This window comes from Camelus dromedarius, chromosome 21 (genome assembly GCF_036321535.1).
Source record: "Camelus dromedarius isolate mCamDro1 chromosome 21, mCamDro1.pat, whole genome shotgun sequence".
In the NCBI taxonomy this organism is placed as follows: domain Eukaryota; kingdom Metazoa; phylum Chordata; class Mammalia; order Artiodactyla; family Camelidae; genus Camelus; species Camelus dromedarius.
In genome coordinates, this window is record NC_087456.1 from 26,811,949 (window position 1) to 26,830,335 (window position 18,387).

General features: G+C 39.2%; 1 protein-coding gene across 2 annotated transcripts in view; it reads left to right on the plus strand.

The window, feature by feature from the left end:
• Positions 1-4,285, plus strand: part of GPATCH2 (G-patch domain containing 2) — a 137,446-nt gene extending 133,161 nt beyond the window's left edge. Inside the window, exon 9 of one of the 2 annotated variants that reach the window (XM_064477284.1) lies at positions 238-4,285. In XM_064477284.1, coding sequence (XP_064333354.1) covers positions 238-355 — 118 coding nt within the window. In that variant the 3' untranslated portion in view covers positions 356-4,285. The remainder of the gene's footprint in view (positions 1-237) is intronic. The other variant, XM_010993064.3, reaches the window with a different exon arrangement.
• Positions 4,286-18,387: the final 14,102 nt, after the last annotated feature.

Sequence of the window (18,387 nt, forward strand, 5' to 3'; positions counted from 1 at the left end):
AGCCCAAAGAGGGCAGATCACTTAATCAGCTCCTGAGTGGTAGAGCTGAGACTCTAACCACAGCCCTCTTTCCATTGATCCCTCTGCTGCACCAAGCCACTCATCCAAAGATGAATAAACAGCCCTCCCGGGTGCCTTGCTAAAGAAAACCTTAGGAAAATGTGGTTTTCTTAACCTAAAGAGTATCTTCACCTGAGTTCATACTAATGTGTTTTTTTGGTCATTTTGTAATTTCAGGATTAGTAGGAGAAAATGCCCAGCCAATCCTCGAAACCAACATTGGAAACCGAATGCTGCAGAACATGGGCTGGACACCGGGGTCAGGCCTCGGGCGAGACGGCAAGGGGCTCGCTGAGCCGATTCAAGCCGTGCAGAGGCCCAAAGGGCTAGGACTCGGATTTCCTCTACCAAAAAGCACTCCCGCCACCACTGCCCCCAGTTCAGGAAAATCCGCCTAAGCAGAGAAGCACAGGAGAGATGTTTTACAAGTCTGATTTGCTACTCGCATCTACCCCATTGTTCTCAGATCGCAACATAGCTTCTGTGTTCGAAGCACAAATCTGCCACCGCCTCGCCCCTGTCGCTCTAGCTTCCTCGCCGCGCCGAGTCCTGCCGCAGTGATAGAAATGGGATTTCATCACAGGTCATGGTGCTAAAGTAAAAGCCTTTCTTTACCTTTTCACATTTTTCAGTGATTCCAGCTCCTAGGTATGAAGAACAGCTCGTTTCTCTTATTTATTTTGATCTCATACGTCAGTAACGTCTAAAGGTTTAGCGTGATTCACTCGTGTGTGTGTGTGTGTGTGTGTGTGTGTGTGTGTGTGCACGCGCGCATGTGGTACCCGAGCTCCTCCAGAGGTTTCTGAAATGGGATCGGCCGGAAAGGGTTGTGTCTCACGTCATCCCCGTCTGTTGTAACCGTAGACACCTATCACCACAGCAGTGAAGTCCCAAGCAAGTCTTTGTTTGAGAGGCTGGTCAGTTTCATATTCCCTGAAATTGGCTTTTTTTGTTAAGGTGTCACCCGGGCGTCTTCAATCCTTGGACAGTGGAGTATGAAGTTCACAGCTGACAAACAGCAATTAATGTTGCCCTCTGACATTTTGACAAAAATAAACCTCATCATTATGATCACCAGAGTGCCCTCAACAATTACTTTAATGCAGATTTTACCAATTTTACCTCATTTAAAACATAAAATAATTATTGAAAGAAAAGAAGTGTATTTTTTAAATTCACCATGACTGAACAGTAAATTCTGTTCATCCAAACTTACTTCTACCTCTTTCTTCCCAAAGGGTGATATTTTTTTAAGAGCAACTCAACTGTAGTAAACTGATTTTAAATTTTAACTATTGGAGTAAATTAGAGTATCAAATCAATTTATTTGAAGATTTAAATGGCTCTCCCAAGAATTCAGATTTCTAGCAATGATCCAGACCATTTACAAGGTGAACAAAAAAATAAATAAATAAAGAATGGTACAGCTTTGCCCTTTCTAACATTTAAGCAGTACTTTAAAACCAAGCCAAACAAATCGTTCTTATTATGTGCCTGGTCTTGCTATGTCTGAATCACCTGCTTCACTACGTCGGATTTGAAACTGCTCTGTTTAGATGTTGGTTAGTTACCATCTTTCTTCTTAAGGACTAATATTCTCTTTGTAATGATCTTTATTGGTTGAGTAAAGGCCAAGATAACACAATGTGAATCACATTTCTAAGGGCTTTGTTTTTCTAGAGTGTTAGGTTCACAGCAATATTAAGGGGAAGATGCAGAGACTTCTCAGCCACCCTCTGCCCTACACATGAACAGCCTTCCCCATGAACAGCATCCCCCATGAACAGCATCCCCATGAACAGCGTCCCCCATCAGAGTGGGACATTTGCTACAGCTGGTGAACCTACATTGACACGTCATCATCCCCCAAAAGCCACAGTTCATACTACAGTTCACTCTTGGTGTTGAACATTCCATGGGCTTGGACAAACGTGTATGCACCATCCATCATACAGAGGCGTTTTATGGTGATAAAATTCCTTTGTGCTCCTCTAATAGGTTTTTGAAAATTTGTAAATCCCAAGACTTTTTTAAAGAGGGGAAAGGAGATTTGTGCATGTAGTAGAGCTGTCCCAGGTGGTCCCTGAAAGGAAGTACTGCCAGTGAGGGAAAGGAAGGTCAGCCTGCTATGTGAAAGGCTTGGTGATTTGCCAAAGTACACGTCCCTTTTAAGAATTATCTTCTTTCCTAGAGGTATTGTGGTCAGAGGACAGGTTGGTTAGGGAACTAGAGCACCAGGTGAGCTGCTCTTTGAGCACATTCTTGCTGGATGAAGTAGCCCTTTTGTATGATTATTTTCTACACGTTCATTACTTAGAAATTTGCCATTTTTAAAAAATGATTTTTGTTAAATGCCCATTCTATCTACGTAAGGGGTCAAAGTTGGAGGAGATTGTCTATATTTTGGTTTAAAACTTCTTTGTGGTCATGTATCACGAGCTAGGATCTGTTCAAAAGTGTTTTGGGTTTTTTGTTTTTTTGGTTTTTTTAACTAATTCCATTGCCTGAAGATCTTCTGAAATCCTAGCATTTTGAAGAGCCAGATTTGGAGCTACCAATAACACACAATGAAGTTATCGTGAGACTGACCCCAGGCTCCGGAGGACTTAGCCCACTCCTTTTTCACAGAGAAAGAGCAGAGCGCAGAGCAGGCAGCACAAGGGAATCCCTCAACTAAATACTGAGCTTTATGAATACTTTTTACTGTCCTCCTGGACGGTGCTAGTCTTCTGAAACAACCCCTCTGAGCGCCTCCTCCCTGAGCTTGGGTGTGCTCTGTCTCTGCCCTCCCCAGATAATTCATCTCTGTAGTTTCACTCAATAGAAGAAAGGCCTCAATCTTGATATCTAGAGTCCTCTAAGTAGTTCACAGACGACTGAAAATATTTCTTGCTCTAAGGAAGTGTTTAAGGAGATCGAATCCGAGACTCAGTGTTCAGAGCAGAGCAGTGGCGATGTCCCAGGCTGCCCCGTGCGCTCACGCAGACCTGCACCAGGAGCACATGCATCCCCTCACCTTCCAGTCCTTAAGGGAAATCACGGCACACCCAAAGTCCTGCTTGGACTGGAACTTTATCAGAGAAATAAACACAATGGAAAAATGGAATTTTTAATGTCAGTCAGACATCTTTTAAGGTATGAAGTTCACTAATGTATGTTTTATATATAGTAATAGCTAATTTTGACCACTTACTATGCCCATAGAACTCAAAGCATCCAAAGGAATTCATGCTTTAGAATGTATCAATCATATCTCTTTAAAAAGATGGTAAGATTTTTCTCTTCGCTTTCATAAAGCCACTCGTCTACAGTTTCTAAAGCCTCATGTCAAATTACATGCTTGTGCTCCAAATTTTAGAGTGTATAGGTCCTTTCCGTTACCTTCCAAATCATCCATTGCCCAGCAGCAGCCGAGAGAGGCTGAGCGTGGCTGTATTAGCAAATTAACTTTTTGCCTTTATATACTTGTTATAGTTGATATTGACCAGATTGTGTCCTGGGGTCATTTCCTTCCTTCCTTCCTTCCTTCCTTCCTTCCTTCCTTCCTTCCTTCCTTCCTTCCTTCCTTCCTTTTTTCCTTCTTTTTCCCTAATGTTTAAGGCTATGTTCCCCTCAAATTTCTTTGCCTTTATTTTTAAATTTTATGGTACCCCTTTAAAAGAAAATCCATTGCTAACTGAAATTTACCAATTAGTTGATCTCAGTGTTTGAATACATAGATTTTTATAACTCATACCGTAGCCATCAAACAGAAGATAAGACAGTAGGGTTAAAGGTATGATATGCCTGATGTATACTTATAGGTGTGTTTACAGGGCACATATGTGTGCAATATACAGACATGATTGCAAAATACTGCATTTTATTGATATGTTTATTTTAACATTGTGAATTGATATTCTTGCAATTAATTGAACTGACAGTTGCTTCTCTTCAATCTGTTTTTGTTTTGAGCAGATATTTCACAAAAGAGAAAAATCACTGTTGACATGCTTCTTAAAACTATTTCCTCCTGTACTTTTTCTTTAAGAAAAAAAAAGTGATCTAAATTGGTATTGTAAAATGAATTTGTTTAGCAAAGAATATTTTGGATTTTTTTTTCTTTTGGTAGAAAGATATATTAATAATACAACAAAGAATGAAAGAATAAATGTAATGTTTAAGAATGTTATTTATAAGCAGTCCCTGTCTTTGTGCTTTAAATGTTTCCCTCTTAAAGTAATAAAAAAAAATAAAGTGGAAGGACTTTAAATGTTTTTAATTACTACCCATTGACAATTAACATTTAGCAGTGCAGTTAAATTCATTGTTAATCTTTAAGCCCTGAAAAATTTCAATATTGTCCAAAAAAAAATCTAGAGAAAAAAAATGGTAAACATATTTGACTCATTTATTCACAGCTGATTGTGACCTGTTCTACCACATTTTCCTGTTTTTGTTTTTGTTCTTCCCTGAAGCTGGACTAGACCAACTGGCTTCAGGTTTGTCACCATTCAAAGATTCTGATCCTGAAGCAGCAAGTGCAAGTTCTCTCTGACAACTTGCCAGATGTCAGTCAGCATCGTACGCGTCACGGTCCCTCCACTTCCTTCTGGGAAATTGTGCCTCATAAACATGCTCCGATCCTTTAACTATTTTATACAAATTAAATTGTGGAGATCTGTTTGCTGTAGGAAGCATCTCACTAAGTCGACAAAATTTTATCTTTTCTCCCAAAAAACTGAGTTGTTAGTTGTTAGAGTTAGTAGATTTTTTTTTTAATCCAATAGGTATTAAATACTCATTTATTGAACAGGCTTGCAGTAATATATATTCAACTGACAAGTGGACCATGAAGGCGCCTTCTGCTGGGTTCCTCCTAAGCAAAGACTCATCACTTTACACACCTGACATTTTAAGTAGATCCAGATTTGTCTCTAGCGAGTCAGTGCCATTAACTGCCAGGAGTATGATCTACTATTGCCACTTTTAGTTTTATCTGTACATTAGAGTTGTCTTCTGTCTTTGAATTGTCAGACAGTTTAAATCATTCTCAGATTCACAGACCTCACTCCTCTTGCAGGATCAGAATGTCCTGTGTTTCCGCCTTAATCTTTCAAGGATGAACTTACGTAACAATTGAAGGTGATTTTTGTGTTTCTTTAGTTTTTTTTTTCCCTTAGTTTGAATATTCAAAATACATTACTAGCATTTTAAATGTGTGTTTAATACTTGATCTTTTGGCTACAAAACAGTAGAGACAAGACTATTATGACAGCATCCCAAGCAAAAAAATTAACACCCAAAATTATTTTCCACCAGTTTTCATCTTCCTATTAAATTTTAAGAAAATGTTTATTTCTTCCTGAAGGCAGCATTCTTTAATAAAAGCAGAAAGGATAAGAAATACTATACTAACTCATTATATGCAAAAAAAAAAAAAAAAGCTTTCCGAAAGCAAACAAATTCTTATATCTCTTATTGAGGTGAATTTCTTCAAATCCCAGAATTTCATAGCTATGATGAGCAAAAGATTTTGGTGGGGGTGATGGGGAATTAAGGTTTTGTTAGATGGCTGTGTGGCTCATCTAATTCTAAAGACTATAATTGATGGTGGAAACTGTAGATAACCCACATTTCACATAGGAGGTAAGGAATTCACAAAACAATTTTTTAAGTGGATGTGAAGCCCTTGGGAGCACACATTAAAGCTATGAAACTTAAAGAACAAAACCACAATATTCCTAAAACAATGACCATAGTGTCTTTAGGTTCTCAGCAGCCAGCCCAGGGGTCAGTAATCTGTGAGGCTAGGTTCTTGACCCGCCCCCATCTTTAAATACCTGTCCTTTTATTGTACCACTTCTGATTCCTTTCCACACATTTTGGTCTGCATCACGTATTTTAGTATCACAGGACAGCCTTCCAAAATGAGGAAACAATCACAAGCACCCAGGACACCCGCGTGTCCTGACTCCCATCCCATTGTGTTTCTCCATGATGTCCCTTAACAACTCAGCTAGAAACAAGCAGCAGATTTCTTCCCCACTCAGTGAGTAATTGTCTGCGCTGCAGTGACAGATGTGCAATATAGCAGCTTCTTCAGGAAAAAATTAACAGTTTGTCCAGCATGTCAGCTCGCTCTTTTTAGTGCTTGGGAGGTCTTGGCCCCATTATGGATGATTTAGAAATTGAGGCAAGCAAAAACCAGCTGCCTGCGCTGAAAGCCTTCGTTAGTCGCCCTCATCTGCATTCCAGGACTCACTCACGTCGAGAAATTGGTGGAGCCCCTCTGGCCACACAATGAGTAGGCGCTGACAATGCCTTGATTTGTTGAGAGAGAGAATAAATGGGTTTTTCAGAAGATGAGGAAATATCACCATTACTGGCCAATTTGCAGCATTTTATCTGTTCTTCAAACATGTCACTTTTGTTATTGTTGCATGGTAATTACATAGTGAAACGGAAAGAAAACAAATTCAGGTTACGTATTCAGATGGATTGCAAAATCATATAATCCTGATAAATGCCCATTTATGATACACATGGATGAAAGGTTCATTTTAATTCTGAATGGCCAGCTCAGCCATAAATAGGATATAGGATTAAATTCCAGGGAATCTGATTACATAAAAGCAAATAGTCTTTCTCTTCACTTTTTCAGATCCGGGACATTCAGGGAGATACCATGAGTCATATTCACAAACACGACTTTGCTGAGACAATACCAAAAGTAAATTCAGAATTGCATTCTGAAAAAGGACGAGAGCTTTCCGTGAGGCTAGAGCGTTATCTTGTTCTGGAGGTGAGTCCATCCTAAAGGCTTCTCAAGAAGCAAGTGGACCGAGGCAGAAAGATTTCCAGTTCAGAGGAACAGTTCTACATTCTGAACTTTTACTTTCCTGGTCACGTCTGCAATCTCACCAAACATTTAGATACTAGAAACCAAATGCTTTTTCTTGTGTTCCTCTTTCTAAGATGATTTCTCCCCCATCCCCAGTCCCTGTTATTGTTAAAGAGTGTTGCCTGTAGCAGTTTAGCCGAGCACACAGATAATAAAGAGCATGGAGATGAAAAGGAACAGGGGGCAGCACCCCACAACTGCCACTTAAAGTGTTGGGTGTGTCAAGTGATGAGTCTTTGCTTAATAGGAACCCGGCAGAAGGCGCCTCCATCTTCTCTTATCAGGTAAGTACATACTACCATGAATCTGTTAAATCAATGAGTATTTAGTACCTGTTGGCTCCTAAGTTTGCTGTGGCAGGGAAAGAGAGAGAGAAGAGGCATGCTGGTACTTAACTGCTTTGACCCAGGGGTGACACGTGTCACTTCTGTTCAGGGTCCACTGGCCAGAACTGGTCGCCTGGGCCCAAGAGGAGGGCAAGGAAGCAGCAGGAAGTAGGGGGCACGTGGACATTTCTGAGCACTACGTCTGCCATGGTTATTTATGCCATGGTTATACTATTCCTACACAGTTCTAATATGACATGTCCAGACTGTTCAAAATCAAAGCAGCATCTACCATATTTCATTGTGTCTAAGATGCCATCAAGTTTAAGATGCACCTTAATTTTAAGTGGAAGGAAGGAAGAAAAAGAAAGAAAGAAAGAGAGAGAGGAAGGAAGGAAGAAAGAAAGAAGGAAAGAAAGAAAGAGAGAGAGGAAGGAAAGGAAGAAAGAAAGAAGGAAAGAAAGAAAGAGAGAGAGGAAGGAAGGAAGGAAGGAAGAAAATGCTGATAAACCATGATCCCCTACCCGTGGCAAGATGCCGCCATCCCAGTCTCAGAAATTCTAAAATGTGAGAAACTAATTAAATATGCTCATAAGTATCAAATGAATGGCGCAGAGAAAAAAATTCTAAGGAATATCGGGGAAGACTGCATGGGTAGGTAGGATTGGAGCTGCTCCTTGAAGAATGATAGGGTTTGACTAGAAACAAGGAGGTTCACTTGTACCAGTAGCTGCGTCTGTTGTGTTGACATTCTGTGGCATAAATGGTGCAAGCACTGGAATTACTCCAGGCTAGAGTCAATGCCCAGCCCTAATGCCTTCTGTATATTTGGGGGCTAATCTCAAAAGTTTCATGCTTTTTTGCTTAAGTTAGAAATAATAATAACTACCTCACTGAGTTGTTAGGGTTAAATGTAATAATGCACATAAAATACCCTAGCAGTGTCTGGTACACAGTAGTTGCTCTAAATCAGACAACTTTTTCTTTTCCAGTTTCTAATACAGTGATAAGTTGTTCTTGTTTGTTCACTCTTCTGGTTGAGGGGAGAAAGTCAGAAGTGTTAACATATTTTTAATTTGCCAACAGTTCCCAATAAAGAGAAATGATATTAAATAATCTTTCTAATTTCATAGCCATCAATGGGCATACTCTTAATAATAAACTTCTGCTATGACTCCAAGTAATAAGGTTTTTAAAAATCCATTCAGCTAAAACCTGTAAACAACAAAAATACAGAATTCAGCCACCTGCACTCAATAATTTCTTACTAGTGGAATGGAAATCAACCAGGAACCACTGGCCATTCCCGCCAAGACCTTGGAACCGCCATGGCCTCTCATACCTCTATTCTCACAGAAGTGGGAGATACAGAACCCATTGAGAATCCATTGGCCCAGGACTAATGCTAATGCTATGACAAATTCCTTAGAGAGGCTTGAGATGCTTAATTTGGGATTCCGTCTTTTTCCAGAATCTTTTTGAGGACATATTCTAAAACAGTGCCAAACCTCAGAGCACATAGGAATCACCAGGAAAGGACTTGACACATTGAGATTCTCAGACTCCATTCTCAAAAAGGTACCTGAGGGTGAGAATGCAGTGGAGAAAGACTGTCCTGGAAGAACCAAATTAGGTAGTTTCCAAACCTTCGCCCAGCCTTCTCTGGTAGACCCTCTTGGGTCTCTGCCCCAGCTCTCTTCTTCTGGGATCTGTTCTCAACACACCACCACCCTTCCATCCTCTCCCTAAGACAATTCCCAGGAATTTGGAGTTAGACCTAAAAGGTTTCATTCTAGCCTTGGTGTAACGGGTCTCCTGAATGGAGAAGCCATTGAACTGGGCAGCAGAGGAAGTCGGTATGTAAATGAGGCAAAGGATGGAGAAGAGGAGCAGAGGATGAAGGTGGAAAGGAAATCATCTGGGTTTCCTACAGCCCTGGAGCCTGGTTTACGCTTCCTAGATGTTCTCTTCAAAAAAGACCAGAGGACCATTACTGGGGGAGTGGAGGGAGCAACACTGTTCTGTAAGAGAGCATGACATCTCTTTGCATGGAATTGGTCTCTTACATTATTGGGCAAAATACTTAACCACACAGGTCTAAATATCTTATTAGCAAACATACAAATCAGAGGGTGAATCACTCACATTACACAAAGATTTTTCATGTTATGAAAAAGCACAGGGTCCCTTTAGGTGGCATTTTCTCAAGTGCTTATTTATAGATCATTAAATACTTAACAGAGGGAAAAAGTAAGAGCTGAAGTGCTTAAGCCAGTATTTATTAAATATCCATCATAGACTCAGATAAAGCAAATCTAAAATCATAATGACAGTTAATTGTCTAGTTTTCAGATTTTTATATTAGGAGACAGGAGCTAAGATAACAGCCTGTCCGCATTCATACAGGACCCCTGAGCATTCTACAGTGGCTATAATTCTCTGTGGGCTTAGCCCCAGTCCCATAAGACACACTTTTATCTTATAATAAATATCCCCTTTTGTACAAGTTAACTTAAGTTTTCTGTTATTTCCAAGTAGTACTAATTTTCTGCTGGATGTTGGCTAAAATGTAACTGTATTGTAAAAGGCTGAATCTACCATAACTTAACCAACTGAATTTTCTCGACGGTGCAGTCATCTAAGACTTTATAGTTTTAAAGGAACGGTTACACCTCAGAATGCTTTAATAAAGTTCCACCTTGTGGCAATGGAGTATTTTACACAACTTGGCCTCAGTTTTCTTTTTCTTTTTTTTTTTTTTAACTGAGTCCAAATTCTAACCCAGTAATTCCTATCAATAAAAGAGTCCCATTACTTCAAGGGACTCTCATAAGACTGGAGAAGAATTCTGAACATTAGTTACTTTACTTTTCAAATATCTTAATGAATATACAACATACGATATTTCTCCCAGAGCTGTTTCACGATTTTTACGTGTCACAGAGCAGAGGAGAGCATAGCAAATCTGTCAATTATGGTAAGAAGCTACTTCCTTCTGTCTTTCTACCCCGTCTTACAGCCACTTGCTTATCTCGCTCTCGGGCTACTGAACCCTGCTGCTGGTTGTTGCGGGACATGGCTGTCACTGTTAAGATGGTTCCCTTGGAACCAGTGGCTTCCCTGTTCACCTTTTATGGTCACGACCTGCCTCCAGACTGTCAGACAGGAGTTCCAGGGCCCCCTCTAAAGGAAGAAAGCAACTTTGAAAAAAGAAAAGAAAAGAAAAAGGCAGAGAACCCTTTAACCCTGACGATTTGCTTGCCTTTTATATCTGGGATACAGTGGCAAGTAATATAGCAGGAGGAACACTGGACCAGGAGTTAGAAGATTTAGACTCAAATTTGCTCTATCCGTTACCGGTCCCAGGCACTCACCTGACTGTGCTGGGTTGTGGAACTAGATTTATAAAAAGAAGATGTTGTCTGGGAAAAGGATTTGATGTTTCTGAGTGCCCGCTCTGTGCCCAGGAGTTTTACGTAGTTTTCCTGTGAACGTCACAGAAAGGTATCAGTACCTCTCACTGGTCCTTCTCTGCTGTAAAGATTAGATGACACTTAACTTTGAAAACACAGACTAACGGAAAAAAATTATTCCTGAAGTAGCAGAAAGCCCAAATTATTTCCTACTTAAGGGCACGCAATGTTATTGTTTACAGGTAAATTACTAACAATTTAAATTAACATTGAATAAAATTTTATTTAAATTAATTAATATTCAAACCAGTGTTTAAATGCAAACAGCACTTGTATAGTGTCAAGTTTTGAAAAAATGTTTTCCCAAATACTTTATTTCCCTTGTAACTTCTTTCTGCTATTAATTTACTTGATAAAACTATCATTATAAGATCATTATAATGCACAGGCATCCAAACCCACACCAAGTCTTAATAACCACAACAAATGTAACTCACATTTGACAACGTCTCCTGGTATATGTCTTACGACACGTAACAAGACACAAGATAACACTAACTTGACAATATGATCTTGGGCAAGAGAGGATGTGTGATTTCCCAGAACAGTGAAGAAGAAAGAGGTTTTTTTTCTTTTCAAGAACTGGGGTTCAGCGTAGTGACCTTAACTCCATATACAGTTTGAAGAATTGGAACAGGTTCAGAAAAAAATCAAGACAAATGATTAAAGGCTAAAGGCACTGACTTTAAGAAAAATGTAGACGATCAATAACGCAGAGTTTGCTAAATAATGACCACAGGGAGGGTCTAATAATACCCAGAATATTGTAAAGACACAAACATCCAGAAGAAATACATTTATTTCAAGAATTACCTTTTAGTTCTAGAACAGGAAAAGTAGGGTTTGATTGATTTAGAATTTTTTTAGAAAGGAAAATGGTGCTTGAATAAAAGGATACAGAAAGGCAACTGTTTTAATGGAAAACATTAAACTAATCAAAGGAGGAACTCTTAGGAAATCCCAGTCTGAATGAATTGAAGCCCTCTGTGAATCTGCTGAGGGCTACAGTGCAGCCCAGCTTGGGGGTGATGGGCAGTAACTTTCCAGCACACCTGAGACTCCAACCTCTCTCCACTTTCAAACCACGTTGGCAGCAGGTTGGGCCAGGACAGGATTTTGGCGCACCTTCACCCTGGGCACGGGCATCCTGGCCATTCTTTTGTTGATGCGGAGCACAGGGTTGGACTGTGACCCTTTCTGGGTCTACTCTTTAATCTGACTTTTGCAGCTGTGAAAATAACCAAAGCGCCTCACAGGTCATTAGGCTAGGTAAACTGTTCATTACAGAGCGAAATGAGACCAAGGACAATCACATTCTGCCAGTACAGAGTGTGTCCACTTCCTACCATCTAATGAAACGCCACTTGCTAAGTGTTTATGGAGTATCTACCATATGCTTAGCACTGAGCTGGTACTGTGGAGATCCGTAAGAATTTCACAGTGCACTCACTGGCCATAAGGGATTTGGAATCTCTTTGGAGAAATCTAACATATACTCAGAGATGACATTTAAATTTTCATGGTAAGACTGGCACAGGCACTGGCCAATGAGAGTGGATACGGTCTTATCTGAATGGATGCCAATTATAACTATTGATATGGTGTAATGGTGCATGTTGGTAAATACCAGCCTTACATATATCTGATTTTTATTTTAAGTTGAAGGGGAAAAAGAAAACTATGCCTAAAATATTCTATTGAATATAATCAAATGCCAATATACATGATGGAACATAAATGCTGTATATGCTGCCTTTCCCTGTCCATGGCAGACATCATCGATCAATAACTGCTCTTTTATGATGAATCCCAGTACAGAGTCCTTGGCAGTGAAAGGTAAAGTCAACTCTTGTGATGAAATTCATTCATAATTCTTTAGAGACACCATAAGTGTTGTTCACAGAAGGGGGATAATATCAAGATACCCCATTACACAAAGCTCTCCAATGATACTTTCTTGATACTCTTCCAGAATCTCGTCTGGCTTATCTCTTAGGTAAGTGAATCCTTCTTCTCTCAAATGTGCACATACTGGTTTTTCTCATTCCCATTTCTTTGCTTATGGCCTTTCTTTTGTCTGGCTAAAAGATTCCAAAGTAATCTGGGTCCATTTAAAATCAGGCTAAGTCTCATCTCTTTCCACCAACCTTATCCTCGTAATATTGTATGCACCTTTTCTAAGCACTGATTAATAGAATAAAAATAATATTTTTAACTTTCTTTAGGTAGGGATTCCTTTTTTAATCATTCTTCCATCATTTACTTTATATCTATCTTAGATCCTGATGTTTTTAAAACAAATTTATTATGGTATCATTTCTGTACAGTAAGCTACACATATTTCAGATGTACAATTTGATGAATTTTGATAGATGTGTACACCTATGAAATCACCACCACAATCAAGATACCTAATATTTTCATCATTTGCCCAGAGGTGCAAATTTCCAATTCCCAATTTATCCCTTCCCACACCCTTTACCCCCAGGTAACCATGAGTCTGTTCTCTATATCTGTGAGTCTGTTTCTGTTTTATAAATAAGTTCATTTGTGTCTTTTTTTTTTAGATTCCACCTATAAGAGATATCATATGGCAATATCATATGGCTTCTCTTTCTGGCTTACTTCACTTAGAATGATGATCTCCAGGTCCATCCCTGTTGCTGCAAATGGCATTATAATAGATCCCTACTTTTATTTTAAGCTCCTCAGCACAAAATTATATACCCACTGTAAGTTATACCATATACAATGATAATTGATCCATAACTGAAATTTGACTGACTGAATGAATAAAAAAAAAAGTCCACAGGCCCAAAGGCTATATGCACAAATTTGGGATGTTTAAAAATTGCCTCAAATTCTTGAGAATGCCAAAATCAGAATGGCTGTTTGCCCAGTTTTATTTAAGGGAAAATACCTTTTCAAGCAAATGCAGTAAAAATGAGTGTAACTATTTCACAGAGGCCTGCCTCCGGCCGATTTCCTTAACTAAGGAGAAAAGTTCATGGAAATCCGTAAAGAAAACGTCTGTCAGAGGTGACAGGAAAACATGAACTCACTTTCCCTCCAGTGGGTGTAATCTCTTAGTGAAGCCAGCTGGCGTTTTACCAAATTTGTCCTGGTGTCAGGCCTGCTGGTGGTAACTGTGTTCTTCTGATTTAGAAATAGAGGATTGACTCAGAGCCGTCTATGAAATCATTCTGCAGGATGGTAAATCTCAACTTTAACACTGAAATAAGAGGTGAACCATTAGCCCTGTGCTTAACTGGATCTCGGGTTGTCAGTGCGGCCAGGGGAGAAGGTCACCAGGAAGCAAACTCGCGGCTCTCTGCTTGTTGCCGCCGTCTGCGGAAGACGCTCCCATCTGGGGCCCTGTGTGAATGAGTGGTCCATAAGTCCACAAAGTGGTTTTTGAAATCTGAATAAGAGCTCAGCTATCATCTACAAAATTGTGGCTCAACGAGCAGAAATTATGAAGAGATCCTGTTTTCCACTTTGTCTTATTGGCAAGCATCCTTAGCGAAACTGACTCTTTCCATAATAAGCTGTCATCCAGGACAATTGTTTTGGAATATGGTCTCCGTGCTTGATTGCAGGGTCTGCCGGCTTCAGACAGTAGGCATGTGATGCTTAAGCTTCTTCACTTATTGCCTGCTGGTGCACAAATATAGGATTTGGCAATTTCGCCTAAAGCCTTAGTCTCTCCTGCGACACACACCCACTCGGGGAGGTACTGAGGATGCAAGTTTCCACAGGCTCTGAGACAAGAGGAGGCCGATAAAGCCGAAATCAGAGCCGAGGTACAGGCCCGCCTCATGCATAATCACCCCACAAAATACAGTGTGATGGACCCCTTGCTACAGCTGAACTCTGGACTCCCCACCACTGAAATACAAATAAATAAGTAATGGCCAAATCCTCATAACTGCTGAAGAGAAGCAGCTGGTAGCCAAAAGACCACTTTAATAACAGGAATGAAAGTAAAAGCAAAGCTGAGTACAAAAAAGGCTTATATCTGCCTGAAAAAAAGAAGAGAGAGAATTGACGTAACGAAGAGGATCAAAGCCACTTCTGTACCACGCTGCCCTGTAGCAGAGGAAGGCAGGAAAAAGGAGGGCACTTCAGAATCGGAAACCATCCTGACACTCCCCGGATAATAGTGCACAATGTATTTTTAAAATCCCTACGTGAACATTCTCTGCCAGGATAGGTATAGAGTTATTTCAATTTCCTCTTGCAGTAGAGGAATCTCTATATAACAAAAATGTTGATGGAACAGCGTTCTTTGTATGGGGCATCCATGTTGACCCTGCTTGGCAGCTAAGTCCTCGCTGAATTTTGTTAACAAAAATGCTTTGCTTTACTATTAACTGCATTCCCAGGTCCTTCCTGATTTAGCAACCTGTCTATTTAGCGAGGCTAGGGTCACTTATGCAATTTTGATGATCTGTGACAGGATTTGAACCCATGTGTGATATAAACAATGATTTATAAGACTTGGTATGTTTGTAAAACTGCGTGGGCAACATTTGGGGCTACATATCAGTGTAAAATCTGCCAGTGTTGGGAAATTTTGGAAGATGTCAGATAACTTTGTTTTCTTTTATAACTTTCTTTGCCCTCACGATGCTCAGCCTTATGAGGAAAGATAAGAGTAAGACTGTAAGATGCAGCATGATGTACTAGAAAAAGAAGCCATTGATGGTCAGAATCCTGGCCTCACCACACCCTGAATTGTCTTGAGAAGCCTGAATCTTTTGAAAATTCGATTTTCTGTTTTATGGTCCCACTTTCCCAGTGGGTTGCAATTAAGATCAAAAGACATAACATCACATAAACACATAATGCTATATAATTGTACAGAAGAGTTTATACCAAGTACCCCCCAAATTTATATAAAGCTATAGATGTTCAAAAATTAAAGATACCTGTTTACCAAGGTGATCAGAGGAGGTTAGTTTTCTGCTGAACCTTGAAGAAAGTTAAGCCTTCCATACACGGAGATGGAAATAGACATTGCAGGTAAAGGGTACAGAGTGTAAAAAGATATGGGGAAATGTACGTATGGCTTGTTCAAAATCTAGAAAGTAGCCTCCTGCAGAGAGCATGGGATATATGGGGTTAAGAAAAGTGTCTATATTTTAAATGGAAAAACTTCCCATCTTTTCATTTCAAATGTTATTTACAGCAATACCAACAACTCATCTACCACGTCACATCTAAATGGGTAAATATTTACAGCTCAATCTGTATTTTGGCTTTTTAACACAATAGTCCCCAGTGTAGACCATAGTAACATCAACCATAAAAAATTCAAAATAGTTTCCCAATTTCCTTTGCTGTTCTTTGCTATAATGGATGATTTTTTATGTTAATGTTTCTATTGTTTTAATATTCTGGCTTTTCTCATTCATATTCTAAGAGATTATTGTTAGTGCTAACTCATTTGATTTATCATTTAGAGAAAGCTCTTGTTCAAAAAGTCACACGGGATATTAAATGATGATTGTCTGCAATGACTTCCTTCTCAACATCTGCAAAGACAATTTTGCCTTTTCTTTTTCCACTTAACTCTGAATGAGAGATCTTAAATATACATAAATAGGCTGCATATTGGCTTACAGAATATCTTCTTAAAATCTAGGATGTTAAAAGACAAAGTTTCTAGTGCTTATTTTTCTGGTTGAAGTAAAAATACACACATGTGTACCAAGATAACACTGAAGTATGATACGTACAATCTCTCCCAAAATGCTACTTAATACTGTATAATTAAAATATTTCTCTTCCCTTTCATGTTATTTTTATTTTATATTTATAGAGTTTTATAGTTTATCGACTGCTCTTAATTTCAGAGAATATTTATTTCTTCTTGACCACAGAATCATGAAAATACAAGCAAGAAACAATGAAGTTACTACTTTAAAATAAACTTTAAGCTTGTTAAGCCCTCTTCCAAATGGAAATACTTAACATTAGAAATACTGTGTGACAATTCCAACTGTATTTTTAATGGGCATATTGCCCATTGGGACTTTACAACACTGAAGTTATGGTAAATAGGATAATCTTAAATTAAAATGACATCTCAAAACAATGTAGCATAAACAAAACATAATTATTTTATTTTATCTTTAGAAATGACACTATGGACAGCAAACAATTCAAAATGTTACCTTCTTTGTTTTTTTTTTTGCCACCTTGTGATAGTATCCGCTATTTTCCTGGATGCCAACAAGACGTTGATTCATCCACTCCATAAACATTTATTAACCACTACTGTATGCCAGTCGTAGGACCAAGACCTGGGTAGGAGAGGTGGAACTATAAAACTTAATAAGCTATATTCCTTGCCTTGGATAATCTCAAGTAACAGTAGAAGAACCAAGAACATAAACAAATAATTCTAACAGAATTTGATCCAAACTGTAAGATAGGTCCATACAGAGCATTACATAAGTACACAGGAAGGAACAACCCCCTCTATCTTCATATGAGATGACATTTTAGCTGGATCATAAAGAATGAGTGGGAACCTAACAAATAAAAAAGAAGATAAAGAATTATTCAAGGAAAAGACAATCACTCAGACAATAGCACAGAGCCGTGAGAGCATGGTGTATTTATAGGAAGGCTAGATTGCTTGGTAAGAGGGTAGAGTGAGACCGGAGAAGAACCATGTCTTCCAACCTAAGAACACTAGATTTCATCCTCTAATCTGTAGACAGTGGGGAGTGGGAGTCAATGAAGTTTTCCAAGCAGAGAGATGACAGGCTGATCACACGACGACCATGGCCGTGGGAAGGGCTGACACGTACAAGGCCCAGACGCTAGTGCAGGCATTATTCTGCATGCCCATGTCTTATAATATGATTCGTTCCTATGACAACTCCTGGCAACATTCCCATAAGATTAGTACTGCGGTACCTATTTTACAGATATGGAAATCAAGGCACAGAAAATGGAAATAAACTGCCAAAGGTCACTACAGGCAGTCCACCTGTGATTTAAGCCCAGCAGTCAAGTGCTCACACTCCCAATCACTAGAACATAATGCATCATCACGCTTTCGTTTTAGAATAACCGAGCAGTGGTCGGGAAGATGGATTGAGTGGGAGAGAGAATGAGTACATTTAGGAGACTGTGTATTCATTCAATAAATATCGAGAGAGTGCCTACAGTTTGTCAGTCTCTAATTTAGATGCAGGAAAAAAACAGCAGTGGACAAAATAATGTCCCTCCTTTCACAGAGCTTTTGTAGAATAGTCCGAAGATGGTGAGTGTCTAAACTAAGCTAGAGATAATGTTAGATCGAGAACAGGGAACCAAATCAAGAGGTAATTAGGCAGCATCAATGGACAGGCCTCGGTGACATACGAAAAGTGAACAAAAACGGGCGGAAACCCAGGAAGATTCTTAAAAAAGAGTTTCATAAAGTGGGTCACTGGTTGGATAGTGATGCCAACTTAAGGCAAATCAGTTTAGGAAAAAGACAAAGGATTTAAACATGGGTTGAAATGAAGCTTCCTTTGGGACATCCAAATAGGGATATGGGTCCAAAGACCCTTTTCAAATATTTTTGAGTAAATATTTAAAGATATTTTCATACAATTTTATACTCTTGCCAACATAAAGAGTTCTA